Source organism: Pelophylax lessonae (assembly GCF_965119305.1).
Source record: "Pelophylax lessonae genome assembly, chromosome: 10".
NCBI classification, from domain to species: Eukaryota; Metazoa; Chordata; class Amphibia; order Anura; family Ranidae; genus Pelophylax; species Pelophylax lessonae.
Window position 1 is genome coordinate 7,642,038 of NC_138777.1, and position 20,087 is coordinate 7,662,124.

The 20,087-nt window shown below is 43.5% G+C and overlaps 1 protein-coding gene across 1 annotated transcript; it reads left to right on the forward strand.

Moving 5' to 3' along the window:
• Window positions 1-980: 980 nt before the first annotated feature.
• Window positions 981-19,387, forward strand: LOC309565496 (vomeronasal type-2 receptor 26-like; the record flags this gene model as incomplete). The annotated part of the gene is made up of 5 exons (XM_082270466.1): window positions 981-989; window positions 3,424-3,630; window positions 6,436-6,559; window positions 11,417-12,307; window positions 19,200-19,387. The coding sequence occupies 5 exons, from the start codon at window positions 981-983 to the stop codon at window positions 19,385-19,387; spliced, it is 1,419 nt and encodes a 472-aa protein (XP_082126592.1).
• Between the last annotated feature and the right edge of the window lie 700 nt (window positions 19,388-20,087).

The window sequence follows — 20,087 nt, forward strand, 5'->3', positions numbered from 1 at the left end:
TCCTTAGTGCGAAAGTAGTGGAGTTTCACAACTATGTCCCTGGGGGGGCCATCAGCTGGGCGAGGGGCCAGGGTGCGATGGATGCGGTCCATCTCCAGGCGCTCGATGGGTATAGATGGAGCTAATTCTTGAAAGAGGGCAGTGACGGTGGATTGTAGATCTATGACCGTTTCGGGGATGCCCCGGATCCGCAAATTAGAGCGCCTGGCCCTGTTCTCAAAGTCCTCCAGACGCGCCTGTAGGGAGAGATTTTCTTCACGCAGGGTTTCCAGCTCCTCCGTATGATTGTGGGTGAGGACGTCTATTTCATCTACATGTTGTTCCAAGGCTGTGGTGCGATGGCCCAGATCCCTTATCTCGTGTGTCAGCCTTTCAGTAATGGTGTCTGAGGTGTGCTTTAGGGCCTTGGTGAGCATCAGCTCGATTTGCCTCAGGAGATCCGGGTGTCCCGCATCAGGGAGAAAGGTAAGGGGAGTAAGGCTGAAGTCCGTGTCGTGCTCGCTCTCTCTCACGGCAGGCGGCCGTGGTGGAGGAGCCATGAGGGATGCTGAGAGGGATGCTGCCAGCCCGGGAGCCGATGCCGCCGCCATTTTAGAGGAGGCTTTCAGGAGGGCGTCTTTGATAGTTTTGCCGCTGTGTTTCTGCTTTGATCCGCCGTAGACCATCGCAGGATGTACCGGAGGATAGCGGGTGAGCGTAGCGGGGAGTGAAGCCGCGATCAGGGTCGGGTGCTGAGGCTGTCAGGCTATAGTGTCGCCGGAGATGCGGAGCTTCAAGCAGACATGTCTGTCTCGAGCGGCTCCGCGCATGCGCCCCCCCTATTCCCCAAAATTTTAAGCCTGACGGATCACAATTATGTTTAAAGTGCAGAGAAACGCTATGGTCTTTATAACCTTTATAAACTTTACAGATGTTCGCTATGTGTTCTGATACTCTTTTCCCCATTGTTCTTTGTGTACGCCCTATATACATTAATCCACATGGACATTGTAATGCATAAACTACATGCGTAGTATTACAAGTAACGAATTGTTTTATATCGAATGTTTTGCCATTACCAGTTGATGTGAACCTGGTCAGGCCCCTTATATGACGAAGACGTCACACATTGATGATGAAGCGCGTCAAGCTGAAACACACGTAGCCTCATTCCAGTGGTACCTGGAATGCAAACCGCATACTACCCGGAAGCTCCGCGATACCGGCGGGTGGACTGTCTCTGGTGTCCACAGCCGGCTTCCCCAGTAGTGCTTTTTGAGCGATTCCCATCGTATTAGCTTATACAACTGTACCACCAACATTTTTGTATTATTTTAACTTATTTGCCGTATTTGTTATATGATTTTTTCAAAAATAAATACCAATTTTAATTCATACTATACTATGAGGAGTGCAATCTTTTTGCCCCACTACATCTAATGCTAGGAGCAACCAGGACCACCCGGGCGCAGACGGATAGGACCCTGCTGGACATCCATCCATTATTTAAGCTCTACTGACCCACTTGTCGTAAGGCATTGGGGGTCAACACCTTCTGGTGAGTTTGAACTACCTACACTATATTGCAGCAGCATGGAGGGTGACACCACCACCGCACTGACCGTTTTTTTGGACACTATCACTGCAGCTATTTGCTTTGGACTATTTGGACACTTATCACTTTATTTCACCAATCTTTTCCACCTGTTTATCCTATGAACTTTACGAAAATTTAGAAGCCTTTTTCTATATGTCTAAGTTACTGAAAAAAACCCATTCGTTTGTTATCTGGGTTTCATTCAGTATCTCTTAGGCACATCTCTTGTGAATTTCGTCCTACCTCTCTGATTACATCCTCTAGAATCTCCTGCTTATATCCCTTCTGGATAAATCTGTCTTTAAGATCTCTAACTGTTGAAAATAATCCTCATTCAATGTTCAGTTTCTCCTCACCCCTATAAACTGTCCCTTTGGGATATTTTTCAACCAGGACAGGTGATGTCCACTGTACATTGGGAGATAACTATTTCTGTCAGTTGGTTTGAAATAGACCTTACTAATTAATTTGTCATCACATTTAATGATCTTAACATTCAAAAACTGGATGGACTCTCTACTATACTGATGGTCTAATTTAATGTTATTATAAATATTGTTCAAATGTTCCAAAAATAATCCCAAATCCGATTCAGATCCTGACCATATTAAAAAAAAAACAAGTCATCAATGAATCTCCTATAAAAAAGGAGTTCTTTTCTTTGTGGGTTAAAAATATATTTATTCTCCAACTCGCTCATGAAGAGGTTGGCCAGGCAGGGAGCAAACTTAGCTCCCATGGCCACACCTCTTCTTTGCAGGTAGAACTTACTATCGTACCAAAAATAATTGTGTGCAAGACAAAATTGTAGGCACAACATCAGGCACAACATCAGGAACTTCTTCTGCATAAACGGGAGATCTTCCATTTTGCTGAAGGCCCAATTTAGAGCGAGTAGAGCATCTTCATGCTGAATTATCGTGTACAGGGATGAAACATCTGCTGTCACAAGAAAAACATAATTTTGTAAGGGTAAAGTTCTTGTAATAATTTGAGCAGATTCTTTTTTCACAGAGTTGCCATTTTAATCATTTAAGTTATGTCTCACACACAGCATAGGTATATTTCAACTTACACCCCAAAACATATTCTACTATGCCTCTCGAGTATGTGGATACCACATGTGGGAGACTTTCTCACAGCCTAGCCACATTGAGGGGCCCAAAATCCAAGGAGCCCCGTTGGGCTTTAAAGGAACATAAATTATATGAAAAACTCTATCTGTTTAAAAAAAAAAAGATACATATTTCAATTGGGTACAGTGTTGCATGACTGGGTAATTTCCATTTAAATTGTGATAGCACTGAAAACATAAAATTGACGGGCCAGGAAGAGGGTGAATAGTGTCTGGTATTGTGTCCACCTGACTTGTGGAGGTCCTTAATAGCATCTGGGGGGTAAAAAGGTATTTCACTTGTTGTCAACTTTTATCATCATTGGTTACATCTGAGTGTTGCTGATCTGCTGCAACCTAGTAATGGCTGTACACCATTTTCTAGGGTGGGTTTCCTGATGATGACAACAATGGACCATGCCTGCTTAATACTGTATGTATTGAATTGGCCATTTGTAGTCAATGGTGGAATCTCATGTGACAAGGTGATAATGCAGCAGTACAACTGGGAGACAGGAGCCCACCATACAACAGGAAGCAAGGACCGTCATGGCAGGATCACCAGAAACTATTTAAATGAAAGCTACAAATTAAAAAAAAAAATATTAAAAACGAGTTTTGAAATGAAATTGGTGGTAAACTTATTTTAGTAATTGAGTTTACATCTACTTAAATGTAGTAATTTAGTAACAGTGATATGCAATATAATATGCAATGTTTTTTTACTCCGCAGTTGAACTGGTGCTTAAGAACAATATCAAATGAGAATGTCGGTAAAAATAAAAGAAACCTTTCTATACACTTTACTATTCAGAACCATGTTTTTGTTAATGGGAGTTTATTTACAAGATCTGTTGGGAATTTCCTTAGTGATCAGTTTGGTTATTGGAAACTTGCAATTAATTCTACTTTAATTAAATGGAAAAATAAGAAAAATCAGGTAAAGCTATATGAGATTCTGTAGGGATCTACGGAAAAGAAATTATTCAAAATGTGGGTCATTCACATGCGGTAATCCTAACTATCAGCTGTCAGAACTATTACCTCCCAGCAAGGATTCTTGTAGCCCCAAAGATATAGCAAAAATTAATTGTGTAAGAGTCTTTTCTCCTCCATTTCTCTCTAAGGTAGACATAACATTTTCACATCTCTAAGTCCCTTTCTGACTCCAGCGGGCTTTCTGTAATCCATGTAATCAACTGATAAATAATATTAGGATCAGAGTTCTGTGCAGGCCACTTGAGTTCCTCAACATCAAACTCATAAAATCAAAAAGAGTAAAAATAAAATATAAAAAAAGAGTAATAAAATAAAAGAGTGGGGCCATAAGATTTATTATGACAAAGTTGTATGTGGCAAGAATAAGGTACCAGGGGAATAGAGGCAATGGTTACTAACATCTTCCACTGGGACATTCCTGGAGAGAAGGAAATTCTATGTGAATCCCATAGGGTCGCTAACAAGGAACAAGAAGCTCCCACACTGACATGTGATTTGGGGGCCAGACATATGTATCAGTCAACCTCAATCACCTTTTGTAACGGAGAGACTCTCAAGTGGGGTGTGAAAAGAAAAAGAGGAGGAGTGGGCCAGATGAGGAGGAGAGAGAACCCAAAAGAGGAAAAATCCAGCAATCGATCACTCAACTATTAATATATTGTGTTTCTCTAGTTGGGTTTACAGAGGTGGAAGCAAATTTTTTACGTTATAGTATAACTATGTTCCATCTTGAACCCCCCTCCCCCTCAGCATTGCATCTGTATGAAGTGTTTGTGGATCTAAATTCTTAGAAAGCCTACTGTGAAAAAGTATTATGCCATGACGGGTGGAGATAACTGTAGAGAAACAAAATCACTGGCAGGAAGTTAAACAGGCTATAATGATATGTTAGTTTTGGATATTTTGGAGGAAATTTGGGAAGATGGGTAGCTAGAGAAATTGCTGAGGAATCCAATAGGAGGAGACTTTGAGGGTGAACAATGACAGATGACATTCAAGTCTATAGTCACCCTCCATCCCCACGGAGTGAAAGACAATTTCATTCCCAGGTTAGAGGGAGTGGTTTACTCTGAGATCTTCCAGGTTTGTGAGAAAGCCAGGAATGCTTTTAGATCTAATTTGTCATATAAGGAGAGGTAAGTTATATGGGGTCTGATGGATAACGCCAATGTGTAGTTGTTTATGGTGCACAAGGCTATGCCAGAAGAGATGTATGGCGCCATTTGGTGCATTTGCACTGCACCTTGCCACAGCTTGAGTTTAGGTCCCACTAATAACATCACAGGTACTTTTTTGATGGGTGTCCAGAAGTTCTGTCTTATGACATAAGACTTAGGACAGTCTCACCTTATAAAACACAAATTATATTATGTTGTTATCTCTTTATTGAACAAATAATTGATTAAGTTCATTCATTCATGAAATATGTACAGTAACATTTTGAAAAATGATTAGCTGAAGTCAAGTATGTAAGATAATAAGTTGGCTTTTAAAATCTATTGAGGTGTAAGCATAACTTGCTGTATTTAAAAAAAAAATCACACACATTTGGTCATTTGCTAATCAGAAAAAAAATGTTATAGCGTTTGTGTAAATAAAATAAAAAGAGAAAGTGTTGTTGAAGTCAGCAGATGGTTTACAAGTTGAAGAATCTCAGCACAATAATTTCTGTTTGTGATGGAATCGACCTGCACTGTGCTTGAGTGCTTTCATCAGTATACAGCTTTCTCCAGTCTTGAACATTGATATCAAATATAATAGGAGCATATTACAACCAATAACTAAGCAGAACTTGTTTTAGCTGAAAATCTGGAACTCATTTATTGAACAAGAATACAGGCTTTTTAAATACTTGAAAAGTATGTCAGTGACCACCCAAATATTTACCCAAAACATCACACAATGGTTTAGATAACGAGGTATGGCTGACTCATGGCTAATCCCCCTCTAGCAACTACTAGCTGACAATGATATATTAACATGCTAATTAACTCAGCACTTGAACCAGCCTAGGTGGACTACACAGAATGCTAGCAGGCAAACAATAGGTGACACAGTTAACCTCCTGGACAGTCAGGATTTTCATTCCAGGTCAGACTTGTTGGCATCAAGCTCCCAAAGAACAATACACATTATATAAGTGTGAACACATCCCTTAGCAGACAAGAGGTGAGTTAATTAGCACAATAAAGAATATGTGTAAGACAGGTGGTTGAGCTGATGATATTAGCATTGAGTCTAACTATGTGGTTCAGTCCTTATTGGTAATGGGCAGCTAGGCTCTAACAAGGACCCAGTGCATAGAGTCCCAGAGTCTGTGTGTCTTGGGAGACATGGACTTGAATCCAAAGTAACATTACTCCAAGAGTCCCCCCTCCAGCATACACCTCAAATAAGTAGTGTTCCCTTGGTCTGGACCCATAGTCAGTAGGCAAGAGGCTAGCCTGCAGTCCCCTCAAAAACCTCTGTCCCATGTGAGTCTATCACACTCTTCACAGGAGAAGAGAATTTATCTGAGAAAGTAGGACAGATATGAGATTACATCACTTGCAAAGTGTCAATCATACATGAGAAAACATGGTTTTAAAAACCAATATAAAATCTATACTGTATAACATACATACAATGTTGCTTTCTGTTAGGTTCCAAAATCTCAACAATGTCCACTATCGATGAGAAAACTTGGTTTTGTAGATATATATTTAGTGAACTTTCATACATAATACAACATGTTGCTTTCTGTTAGGTTCCAAAATCTCAGTGTTCAGAAAGTTGTTTCCCAGGATACCGGAAAGTTCCCAGCTCCTCCATACATCATTGTTGTCATAGCTGTGTCCTGTGTTCATATGGAGAAATATCAAATATTACAGGTAATGGCTCGGAAACTTTACTGGGGGGGTAAGTTTTTTTTTTATTTACTTTTTCTTGTTCAAAGTTTTTATTGGATTTTTCAAGTAGTAACATCAGAAGGAAGATGAACAATATTTATAACATCATGTTGTACAGAATACAGGTTTGTGTGAATGAATACAAGTGATAAAACAGAAACAATAGGTAGAGGTTGGCAAAAACAAATACAATAAATTTTGAGGGCTAAATGAATGGTGAGTCGTAATATTTACCATCCCTAGGCACCCCATAGGGGAGCAAACTGTGCCTAAGGGGGGAAGGGAGACAACACGGTCAGTTTCTAAATGAGCAGATTTCCCTCTATTATACAACTGTTCGGTGGTTAAAGGTTTAATATAAAAGGATAAACTAAGACCAGAGTAGGAGCTAATGGTGGGTTAGGAGTATCAATGCAGCTAGTAAATGTTAGCTACATGAGGGGTGCGTTCTGGGGATATAGCTCCAGAGACCTGGTAAACTGTTAACTATAAAACCTTCTAACATGATAGCGGATCGGTGAGACGAGTAGGGAAATGTCTCAAAATTAATTACCTTGTGGGTCTTACCAGGTGGTGTGCTCAGAGTTAGGAGTAGTCGGTAGAGCTTTGACTACCTGTAGAAAAGTAGGTGGGGTAAATAGAGAGAGGAGCAGGATGGAAAGGGATGGGGTGAGGGAGAGTAGTTGCGGTAGAGAATGAGAGAATAGGAAGATAAGGGGGGGGTGAGGTCCAGCTGCCTAGATTTTATTTGTTATGCTGGAGGGAGAGTGTGTAGGGGAAGATGCCTCTCATGGGAGTAGTAGGGATTCATCAAAATTGGGTGGAAGAAAGTGCGTCACCCAAGGGGACCAGAGGTTCTTGTATTTAAGAACTCTGTTTCTGATGTTTACGTGGATATCGGCTTGCGTGACTTTTTTTTTAACTGCTCTGACACAGAGTTTGCCAGCTGTTGTGATTTGCATGAGAAGTTTAAATTGACGATAGGATATGTTGGGTGGTTTGCGGTTAAGAAGTGCTATCTGTGGGTCAGGTGGAAGAGAGTATGTTGAATATGTCAGACAAGAAAACTTGTGCATGATGGAAGTTCCTTGAGACGGTGCAGCTTCTAAAGCAGGTGGGGGGGTATTGAGGTACATATTTGACGATCCTGGCTGGAACCAAGTACCATTGAGCCAGGAATTTGTAGTTGGTTTCAAGTGCTATAATGTTTTGAGATGAGGATTTTGTTGCCACCCAGATGTGGTTCCAATCCGCATCTTCTAAAGTTAAGTCTAAGACTTTTTCCCATCTGGAGGTGTAAGAAGGGGAAAATGGGGTTCCGGTGCTAAGTAGGTGAGTGTAGAAGGCGGAGATTAGGCCTCTTCTGTGTGGGTCATTTTTGCAGGCTTGCTCTAAGAGAGACAAGAAGGGAGTGCGTGAGTCTTTAGGAATTAAGGGAGTATAGAAATGCTTGATCTGAAGGTAACAGAAGGTTTCGGATGCAGGGAAATCGTTAGAATCTATAAGGGATGTAAAGTGCTTTATACGGTTGGGGGTTGTAAATTTGTATGCTCTAATGAGGTTAGAGGAGGACCATTTTTGGAAAGAGGATGGTGAGGTCAAGGCTGGACAGAAGGAAGGGTTGTGCAGGAAGGAGAGCATGGAGTTATGATGGATTGGAGTAAGTGCTTATGTTTCAGACAATCCCACAGGGAGAGTGAGTGACGTGTGATCGGGTTACGTATTGTGCAGCGCTCAGAGTGATGGAGCCAGAGAAGGTTAGCAACAGAGAGGGGTCTATTTCAACCGATTCTTGTTTCAAAAGTGGAATGGAATTTAAGAAGTTGGGCTAATTAGCACTTTGTGAGTTGTGGAAGGCCTAGACCTCCTCTAACCTTCGGTAGTTAGGGGGTGGGATGAGGATTTCTGGGTTTTAGATTTTGCCAGACGTAGGAGGATATTTTCTTTTGTAGTAGGCAGAGATACTGTAGTAAGCTGGGACTGGAATGGGTAAGACTCGAAACAGATATAGTAGTTTAGGGACGATCGTCATTTTGACCATAGTTATCCTGCCCATCCAGGGTAGTGGAAGGGGAGACCATTTGGTAAGGAGATTGGTGAGGTTAGAAAGCATTGGGGGTAGTTGTCTGTGAAGAGATCTGATGAGTTAGCTGTGAGTTTAATCGTGTGTGGACCAAGGGAAAGGGAGAGAGGATTTTAAATGGGTCAAGTCATTTTAGGGAATTGAGATGTTCAGGGCCTTGGATTTAGTCAGACTGACTTTCAAGCCAGATATTTGGCCAAAGTCTTTTAGGAGTTTAAGTAGGTTGGGTGCGGAGGTCAGCGGGATGACATGAATATAAGGACATTGTCCGCAAAAAAACATAATTTGTGGTGATGTCCATCTAGTTCCACTCCCTTAATTTTGGGAATATTATGAATCAGTTGCACTAAGGGTTCTATGGCGAGGGCGAAGAGGATCGGTGAAAGCGAACAACCCTGTCGCGTGCCTCTCTTGATCATAAAGGGCTTCAATTTAAGACCCATATAGCGGACAAAAGTCTTGACGTCAGTATATAAGGCTGAGATCCAAGAAAGGAAATGAGGCCCAAATCCCCAACTTAGTATGTGGTGGCAGTAAGGCCAGGAAACTGTATCAAAGGCCTTTTTAATATCCAATGATAAGAGACATAAGGGAATTTTGTGTCTGCGGGCCATATGAGTCAAGAGAATAGTGCGGCGAATGTTATCTCCTGCTTGCTTGATCGGAATAAAGCCTACTTGGTCCTCCTGTATTAGGGAGCCAATGATATGATTGAGTCTAGTGTCTAAGATTTTGGCTGGTAGCTTGGTGTTGAGGTTGAGGAGGGAGATAGGTTGGAATTTTGACCAAGTGGAGTCATCTGTTTGGGGTTTTGGGAGCATAGAGATGGCAGCTGTCAATGTTTCAGAATGAAATGTGTGACCTGCTAAATGGTGTTAAAGGCATTGGCTAGCAAAGGGGCTAAGAGGGTCGCAAATTGTTTGAAGTATGTGGCTGAGAAGCCATCAGGGCCTGGGTGTTTTTGATTTTTTAGAGATTTTATGGCCAGTAGTACTTCTTCAGTTTTAATTGGTTTCTCAAGGTTTTCAGGGGATACCAGGGATGGTATGGCAACTGTTGAGAGGAGGGATTCAGCTTGGGTGATGTCGAAAGTACTGTCGACTGAGTAGAGGTTGGCCAGAAGCTCACTAAAGGATTTTAATGGGATTGCTAGTGTAGATATCTGGGGTAATTTTAATTAGATTGGTTTAGGTGTGCGGTCAAGCCACCGAAGGGATAAGGTCAGAAATGTATCAGGTTAGTTTGCTTTAGTGTAGTATTTGTGGCATGAGCGATGTAGGGTTTTCTCCGCAGAATCTGTTAGGAATAAATCAAGTTCTAATCTAGCTTTTTTCTAGGGCTTGGCAGTTAGACAGTAACAGGTCAGGGCGGATTCAGTCCATTGAATCTAGATGTTGAGGAACTGGGGAGACGAAGCAGCCACGTTTGCGGGAGTTGGTTGGATCTTGTGGTCTTGAATTGTTTTGTGTCTTCTGAGGTGAACATGAGGCCAATCGACGTTGTGAAGAGTTTTCATGTTGCGTGTCAGGTGGTAAGAGATGGAGTTGTCGCAGGGTGACTTGGAGACCTTCGATGGATCTGCACGTGTACTCGCTGCTTTGGTATGAAAAGAAAACTACGAACAGAAAGCCCAATCTATATGTGATATGGTGCTGTTGCAGGATTTGGAGATGTGGTTTCAAGGCTCTCCTTTTAGAGATGGTGAGTGGAGAGGGGTCTTGAAAGAGTTGGTAGCTATGACCCTGGAATACGAGTGAATCTTTGTTGCGGGTCACAGCAAGGAATTGTTCCTTTGTGAGAAAGAAGTGACATTTTGCTATAATATCTCATGGTGGGCCCTCTGGTGAGCGAGGGGCCAGGGCACAGTGAACTCTGTCCATCTCTAATCTTTCATTTGGAATAGCTGGAGCTAGTTCCTGAAAAAGGGCTGTGACTATGGATTGGACATCTATTATGGATTTGGGGATGCTGCAGATGCATATGTTAGATCATCTGGCCCAGTTCTCAAAATTCTCCAGGCGCAATTGAAGGGTTACATTTTCATCTCTGAGTGCCTCTAGCTCTTCATAGTGGTTGTGTGTACTCACATCAAATTCATCTAATCTCTGCTCTAGCTCAGCAGTTCTCTGACCCAGTTCCCTGATTTCCTGTGACAGTTTATCGGTGATGTGGTCAGAGGTTTGTTTGAGAGCTTTAGTTAGCATTTTCTCAAACTGTTTGAGGAGATCATTAGAGGGTGTTGAGTCAGGGTAAGAAGACAGTGGCATAATTCCTTGCTCTGTGTCTGACTCACCGTTAGTGTGCAGCTGTTTAGAAGAGCATGGAGAGCGGTGCTGTGTGGTAGCTACAGCCTCCATCTTTGTGGAGGCCCGCACCAGGATGTCGATTTTGGCTTTGAGTGGGTGACCCCGCGGAGCATACTGTGTTAATCAGGGGAGTCGCGGGATGTGTATTGGGCAGATGGTGAGTGGCGGTGAGTCTGGCTTCAGCTATTATTGGCTGTATTATCCCTGTGCAGAGCGGAGCCTCAGGCTAGCATGTCCGTCCTGATGGCTTCGCGCATGCGCCCTCTTTTTTTTTTTTTATGTATTGTCTTTTAAGAAAATTAAAAAGGCAAAATTGTAACCTAGAAATGAGTGACTTAGCTGATTACATAATTTGATGCATATTATTATTTGATTACATCCATATACATAAACCAAACAAGATATCTTGTAAGTGATCACAGTGTTCTTTGATTTTATTATGTTTTCCAGACAGTAAAAACTGCATGAAATGCCCCGATCATGAATGGCCAAACAAGAACAAAACTTGCTGTATTCCCAAGGAAGTAGAATTTCTATCCTTCGCTGATGACACTCTCTCCCTAGTTTTTATAGTCTTCTCACTGTTGTGTTTTGGGAAGACTCTTCTAGTACTCATCATTTTTATTTTACACCAGGACACACCAGTTGTGAAAGCCAATAACAAGAGCCTCAGCTTTGTCCTTCTGGTTTCCATCATGTTGGGTTTCCTCTGTGTGTTCCTCTTTTTGGGTCGTCCTGTGGATGTAACCTGCTTGCTATGCCAAATTTCTTTTGGAATTCTCTTTACAATAGCTGTATCTTCTGTATTGGCCAAGACTATTCTTGTTTGCATTGCCTTCAAAGCCACCAAACCCAACAATGTGTGGAAGAAATGGATTGGAGTAAAACTGCCCATCTGTATAGTCTTAGCTTGTTCCTCGGTTCAGGTTATAATCTGTGTTAGTTGGTTGTCCATCTCTCCTCCCTTCCAGGAATTGGACACACACTCATACCAGGAAAAGATCATCATTCAGTGTAATGAAGGGTCAGTTATCGGGTTCTTCTCTGTCCTGGGTTATATGGGGATGCTGGCTGCTGTTAGTTTTATTATAGCTTTTTTTGCCAGGACATTACCAGACAGTTTTAATGAGGCCAAATACATCACCTTCAGCATGCTGGTGTTCTGCAGTGTCTGGATTGCCATGATCCCGGCCTATCTGAGCACCAAAGGGAAATATACGGTGGCTGTGGAGATATTCGCCATACTGATTTCAAATAATGGACTCTTGTATTGTATATTTCTTACAAAATGCTTTATAATTCTCTGTAGGCCAGAAATGAATACAAAAGGCTATCTGCACAGTAATAGAAATGTATAAACTCTCTTTTTATGTAAAGACATCAAAAAATTTAGACAGTTATGCAAATGTTACATTACTGTCACATCCTCTCTCTTCCCCAAAGAAACCGCTGTTGTACTTGCACAGTTGAGTGCTGTTTCTTGTAAGTAGGATCTATAGAATAAATTGCTCTATTAAACGCAGCAGAGAGCATTAGATCTTTTTTTTTTTTTCACTCCTTCCCTACTTGGTCCTCTGTGTATGGGTGTATGAGCCACTGGATCCCGGACATCTTGCCTGTGATATGCCTGTGATACAAACACACACTACCGATCACTCACGATGTTCATTCAGAAAGGGAGGAGGCCGGCAAATTATATTTCCCCACTCATCCTAAAACATCCCCACAGCAACAGCTGGCTGGAGAGCAGAGGAAGGAAGCTGGAAGAGCTGTGGGTGTAAGGGGGATGGGAGTCAGGGCAGTAGGGGGAATCTGTGCTGCACTGGGTGATTAGGGTGTGCCTGGGCACACCTGGCACACCCTGTGCGCACGCCTATGGGTAGAAGGTTCCCTGGTCTAAACTGCACATGGGGCATTGAGTACACAGGTCCCTCTTATATCTGGCAAGCGTGAGTGGTGTGAGGTAAGAGCGGTGTATGATATACAATTGAGTACAGCGATCAGACAGTTTGGGAGAGACCGTTTTGCAAGCGTCTAGTGCTTCACTCTACTCCTCATCTTCCATTGTGCCCATTTCACCCTCCCACTTCACTTTGGGGGCATACACCCCCACCATGGAGGAAGGAAGATGTAGCATGTTGTAAAATATGGAGATGAGGTGTTTGGGGTCAGAACCCTTAATGACCTCCAATATTGGGACAGGTTCACGATGGCGGCTATTAACTGAGATTGTTTGGGAGGAGCAGTGGATAGCCAATTGTACGGGATTGCTCGTTTGGCAGCTAATAAGATAAATGCCATCAATTTCTGTTTGGAGATTCCTGGGAAAGGCAAACCTAATAAGTTATGGGTAGGGTTCAGAAGTAATGGGTAGGGTTTCAAAAGAGTTTATAAAATAATTTGAACAAACTGCCAAAAAGCTTTAAGAGCACATTCCCAAAAAATATGGACCAATATCAGTAAGGCATCTCCAGCATTGTCTTGAGAGGTCAGGATTACGAGCATGTAGCATGACAGGAGTTTTATACCAAAACATAAGAATTTTAAAAGCTGTCTCTCTCTGCTCCACCCATCGAGAGGCTTTGGAAGTAGAGTTCCAAATTTTACTCCATTGTACTAATGATATTGGTTTATGTAGGATACAGGACCATTTGCAAATATATGCGTGACTAGATTTGGGTATTAGGTTAGACTCATGAAGTAAGCTATAAATGGAAGAGATCAAACAGGGTTCATAGGGTCCTGCAGCAAATATGCATTCAAAACTAGATGAAAGAATTTGATTTTTAATTTTTTTGGGAATGTTATATAGTAGAAAGTGAAAAATATTGTTTTTTTTTTTTTTTTTTCAGAATTGTCGCTCTTTTTTTGTTTATAGAGCAAAAAATAAAAATCGCACAGGAGATCAAATACCACCAAAAGAAAGCTCTATTTTGTGGGGAAAAAAAGGACTTTGACTTTATTGGGGTACAGAGTTGCACGTCGGCACAATTGTTCGTTAAAATAATGCAGTGCCGAATTGCAAAAAATGGCCTGGTCATTAAGGGGGAAAACCTTTCTGGTCCAGAAGTGGTTAAATAAAAAACAGGTTATACTTACCTGCTTGTTATACTGCATGTTATACTTACCTCAACAGGAGCCCCCCCTCCTCCTGTTGAGTGCCCCCACAGCAAGCAGCTTGCTATAGGGGCAACCGGGCTGAGTCACAGCTCCCTGTGTCCATTCAGACACGGAGCTGCTGCCCCCCTCTCTCTACTTATTTGCTGAATGATTTTATTGACAGCAGCATGAGCCAATCACACTGCACTGCTGTCTCAGTCAATGAGGAGGGGAGTCCCAGGCAGCTTAGACAATCCTGCAACATTGCTGGATAAAGATGGGCTCGGGTAAGTATTAGGGGGAGCTGAGAGGGTTGCTGCACATAGAAGGTTTTTTATCTTAATGCCTAGAATGCACCTTCTGCCTTTACAATTCCTTTAATTTCTTTTTTAGAGCATTTAGAGAATCAGCCTAACGATTTTCAAATATCAATTGAATGAAAGTAAAGAAAAATATGGTGCATATGGAACATTTTTACAGACACAATCACAGGGCACAGGCTGGTAGCGGCAACAGGAGCAAGCCGAGGTCATAACAGGAAGGCTAGAAACAAGCAAGTCCATGGGGTAGTCAAGATCAGGTATGGGTGGGCAGGCAGACAGGTAGCAAGTCCGTGGGCCAAGCCGGGGTCAAAAAACTGAAGAGCCAAATTGGAGCAGGGGAGGTCAGATGAAGCCAAGGGTCAAGCCAGGAGAGGAGAGCAGACAGGTCAGAAACAAGCTGGGTCAAACTGGGAATCCAAGGAGATAGCAAATTCCACGGACACAAGAAGAGCTTAAGACAATCCAGCAATTTGATGGGCTGAGCAGAGTCCTTAAATAAGCAAGTAATTGGGCGAGTCTATGGCATGATGCCTGCACACATTCGCGTACGTGCCCAGCGGCAAACCGACGTGCGCCTATACGCCAATCTTCCACCATTGCGCATGCGCGTGGTTAAAAATCTATTGCACCCATTACAGGTACTGGAGAAGTTGCCAGTCACAGTATGACCATTTCTCTGACAGTACCCCCCCCCCCAAGGGGCAGCCTCCGGATGCCCAACCAGGCCAAGCTTCCTGGGAATTTCCTGTGGAATTCCTGCACCTACCTGTGGGCATGCAGGTTACTAGCGGGCTCCCAGGAATTGTCTTCAGGGAGGAACCTTTCCATTTAATGAGATATTGAGTTTGTTTCCCTTTTCTTTCAGCAATCCAATATGGACTCAACTTCAAATTCCGTCTCCCCTTCGATCGAGACTGGAGGTGGAGGTAGCTCGTCCCTCCCAGGAAATGGGCTAGGGACAACCGGTTTGAGCAAGGAAACGTGGAAAACTGGGTGTATCTTTAAGGAATTGGGAAGTGCCAACTCAAAAGCCACAGGATTAATTACCCTTTTAACTTCAAATGGGCCAATAGATAAATAACTGTTTCAGTTTATAAAATGCTGTTTGAGCCTCTTGAGACCACAGAAACCAGGACTAATGGCGGGTTAACTGGGTGATAGGAGAAATAATGGATGAAAAGTTTTTCACAAAATGCCTGTAAAAATTGGCAAAGCCCACGAATCTTTGAATGCATTTTTTGTCAGAAGGAGCAGGCCAATCTAGGATCACTTTTACTTTTTGTGGGTCCATGGCAATCCCATCGGTGGAAATAATAAGTCCCAAAAACTAAAAAGACCCCTTCTCAAAGTCACACTTCTCCACCTTGGCATAGAGTCCGTGTCTTCTTAAGGTTGAGAGGACCTTTTTGATGTGAATCCGAAGGAATTCCAGTGACGCAGAAAAAAAATGAGGATGTCACCAAGGTATACAATGACGAAGTGGTCAAGGAACTTCCAAAAAATGTCATTCACCAGATGCTGGAATTTGGCTGGGGCGTTAAATAGGCCAACAGGCATGACTAGGTATTCATAGTGTCCAAAACGAGTTCTGAATGCGGTCTTCCACTCATCCCCCTCCCGTATCCGAACAAGGTTATAGGCTCCCTGCAGGTCTAGTTTGGTAAAGACCTGGGTGGACCGGAACCTCTGGTAGTGTTCAGGAACAAGGGGAAGCGGATATCGGTTTTTAATAGTGACCTTATTAAGTTCTCTATAGTCCACACAGGGTCTCAAGGTGCCATCTTTTTCTCCACAAAAAATATGCCGGCTCCTGCGGGGGAAGAGGAAGGGGCGGGTGAACCTCTTCTCCAAGTTCTCATTGATACAAACCCGCAGGGCCTCCAGTTAATTTTCAGAAAGGGGGAATATCCTTCCAAACGGGATCTCGGCTCCAGGAAGGCAATCGTAGGGCCGGTGAGGTGGGAGGACCTCTGCTTTTTTCTTGTCAAAGACGTCCCTGAAATCCTGAGAGGCTGATGGGACATCCTGGGGTGGATCAGGTGTCGGTTGTACAGACAGGCAGCTAGTGGGGCTACTGGATCCTTGAGTTAAACAGTACTGCTGACAGTAGGGAAAAGAGAAGGAGAGTTCTTTCTTGGCCCAATTGATTTGGGGATTATGGGCTTGCAGTCAAGGGAGTCCCAGAATGATGGGAAACATGGGGGAACAAAGGACATCAAAGCAGATGAAGTCCTGATGACCGGAGTCTGCTGTGGTACGGATGGGTCTAGTTTCTTGGGTAATTGGTCCGGAACTGGGTAGGGACCCATCAGCGAGATGAACTTCGAGTCTTTGTGCTTTAGGGATGAGTGGTATATGGGGTTTCTTGGCCAAGGAAAAGTCAAGAAAACAGCTTCAGGCCCCGGAGTCAACAATTGCTTGAAGCCGGACATCCCCTTCCAACCAGTGGCGGCCGGTGTATATGGGGCGCAGGGGCGCCGCCCCCCCATCCATGCGTTCCGGCCCCCTAATCTGCATGCAGGGCGCCTGACGCATGGAGCTTAATGGGGATTTTTTTTTAACATCACCTGATGGCTCTAATAGGGCGATGCAAAGGGTGGAGCCAGGGCGCAGAGCAGTGCGTCCCGACTCCACCCATTGTGTGACAATAGCGAATGAAAATTTGCTATTGCCACATCAATCCTCCTCCTGGCCAATCAGGAAGCGCGTCCGATACGCGCTTCCTGATTGGCCGCAAGGCAAAGCCCTTGCCATTGGCCGAGGAGGAGGCAGGACACGTGTAAGTGCATTGGTCTCGGGGGGGGGGGGGAGGAAACCCTGCGTTGAGGGAGGCACGCTGTGGCGCTCTGCAATGATTGGGGACAATGCTGTGGCGCTCTGCAATGATTGGGGACAATGTTGTGGCGCTCTACAATGATTGGGGACAATGCTGTGGCGCTCTGCAATGATTGGGGACAATGCTGTGGCGCTCTGCAATGATTGGGGACAATGTTATGGCGCTCTACAATGATTGGGGACAATGCTGTGGTGCTCTGCAATAATTGGGGACAATGCTGTGGCGCTCTACAATGATTGGGGACAATGCTGTGGCGCTCTGCAATGATTGGGGACAATGCTGTGGCGCTCTGCAATGATTGGGGACAGTGCTGTGGCGCTCTGCATTGATTGGGGACAATGCTGTGGCGCTCTGCAATGATTGGGGACAATGCTGTGGCGCTCTGCAATGATTGGGGACAATGCTGTGGCACTCTGCATTGATTGGGGGGCACGCTGTGGCGCTCTGCATTGATTGGGGGGCACGCTGTGGCGCTCTGCATTGATTGGGGGCACGCTGTGGCATTCTGCATTAATTGGGGGCACGCTGTGGCACTCTGCATTGATTGGGGGCAATGCTGTGGCATTCTGCATTGATGGGAGAATGCTGTGGCACTCTGCATTGATTGGGGGCATGCTGGTCACTCATTTTTCTGTTTGCGCCCCCAAAAAATTTTGAGCACCAGCCGCCACTGCTTCCGACACCTGTAGAGAAACAGGGAGAATAAGATGAGAGAGCAAAAGTCCAGAAACTCGGCAGTTCAAAAGGGGCTGTGGCTAAGGCTTACTGGGTCTCACGGGGCAATTCTGAAGGAAATGTCCAGCCCCACCGCAGTAGAGACATAGGTTGGCCTGCCGATGACATTGTCTTTCATCAGGAGTCAGGGAGGAGCGGACCAGAAAACAGTATCTCCCCTGTGCTCAAGTGGTGTGCGGAAAGGCAAATGATCTAGGTGGTTTTTGGCACAAATGGAGCGGTCTTGCTGCCCTCCTCAGGACCAAGGGTATCCAAAAAGCACTACAAGAAAACGACAAGAAAACGACAGCCAGGGTCCTACCTCAAAACACATAAGCCATACATGTGTTTGCGTACGTTCCCCGCGACAAACCGGCGTGCACCTATGCGCCAATCTTCCACCATTGCGCATGCGCGCGGGCAAGAGTCTTCTGCGCCCATTACAGGTACTGGAGGAGTTGCTAGTCACAGTGTGACCATTTCTCTGACATTACCATTACTTGAAGCAGACTGACCGCTTAGGTCTGCGGAATCCCATTGGCCTGGAGGAGTGTCAGCCCCTTGTGCAATGCCTGGAGCTACTGGTAATCAAGAGGCCTTCAGTGTTGAGTCAAGAAGTTTCCCTTATGATGTTGAACTGAGTAATAGATATGGCCTGAATTACCAAACTCCCCTATATCTGAATTTTCTGGAAAGCCCTTCCAGGGTTCTGAGACTTAGATGATCCTGAGGAAAAGGTGGTTGCAAATCAAACATATCCCAGTCACTAGGATGGGAGCCTGGCCTAACAATTTGCTATACGTTGGGCATAGGTGGCCTGAACAATTTAACTTTTAAGAGCATCAGGTGGACAAGAAAACAGAACAGACATAAAATCCTGAAAAGAAAGAGATAAAAATGCTTTTATCACAATACATATTTTATTAGAAATGCTTTATTTTCTATGTATCTATTTTTTTTCTTTTAGAAAATCTTTTCATGTAAACTTTAAGCAGACAAAAGCTTTTAACTAAAACACAAAGACCTATTTTCCTCTGTTCTACGGAAAAAAATAAACCTGTAGGTTCTAAAACTCTGCACTACACATCTTTATAAACCGAGCACAGAAGGCTCCGACCTGCTGCACCGACAGACATGTCAGCTCTCACCATCCAGTGTGCTGCACAGATTTTGTCCTCTGCACTTGTTCAGATTTAAGGAAACATTTCATTTTGTAAAACTATGTGGCATATTTTATTTATGTGTTTAATATTATACCAAGTTGATGTCTACAGTCCATCACCAGCTTGTAATTTGCAGATTGTACCAGCATACGAGGATTATGAATATGTTCAGGATGGAGACATCATCATTGGAGGAGTCTTCACAGTCAACTGTGTCATGGCTGGGTACAAGATCCCTGAGAAGCCAAATCTTTTTAAGATATTCTGTATAAAGTATGTAACATGAACAAAAAATGTTGATACTCATATCTGTAAGGTAATGAAAACAATAATGATAAACTGAACAATTGCAATCATGTCTAACAAACGCAATTTATGGTAGCCAGGTTAGTGGATGATGGCTTCTGATCGGTCATTATGTCTTGCTGCATTTTGCATATCATCAGCTCCTTTTATTCAAAACGAATAACTGTGTTGCTTTTACTGACGTAAGGAAATTCTCTGTAAGTTGGTAATAAAAAGTCTATAAATTTGTCTATAACACAATTTCCAAAAGTGTCCTCATCAGGTTAAACAAAATCCAGATGAAAGGTCTCAGCAGTAGAAGAAGGAATATAATGTCCTCTCTGAAGACCCATGTCTCCTACCTCCGCTCTGTTGCAGTAATTACCGATACTTCAGCAATCGATTGCACTTCTGCTGCAGAGACCTTTTATCTGGGTCACAGTCACTTTAAACCCAGTAGAGTTTTTTGGTCTTTTGATTCCCATATTTTCTAACATATAGATGCTAAGGTGAATTTTTCTCCAAGTCAAACAACTCAAACAAGCTAGGCTGGCTTCAAACAATGGTCTTAGCTAAACCTAAAGCTCACCCCCATTCTCAGGTTTTCTGTCATGATCAGGGCCAGATTAACGTAGGGGCTATTGGAGCTGCAGCTCCAGGCCCCCACCTTAATATAGGCCCAGCAGGGGCAGACTGACTAT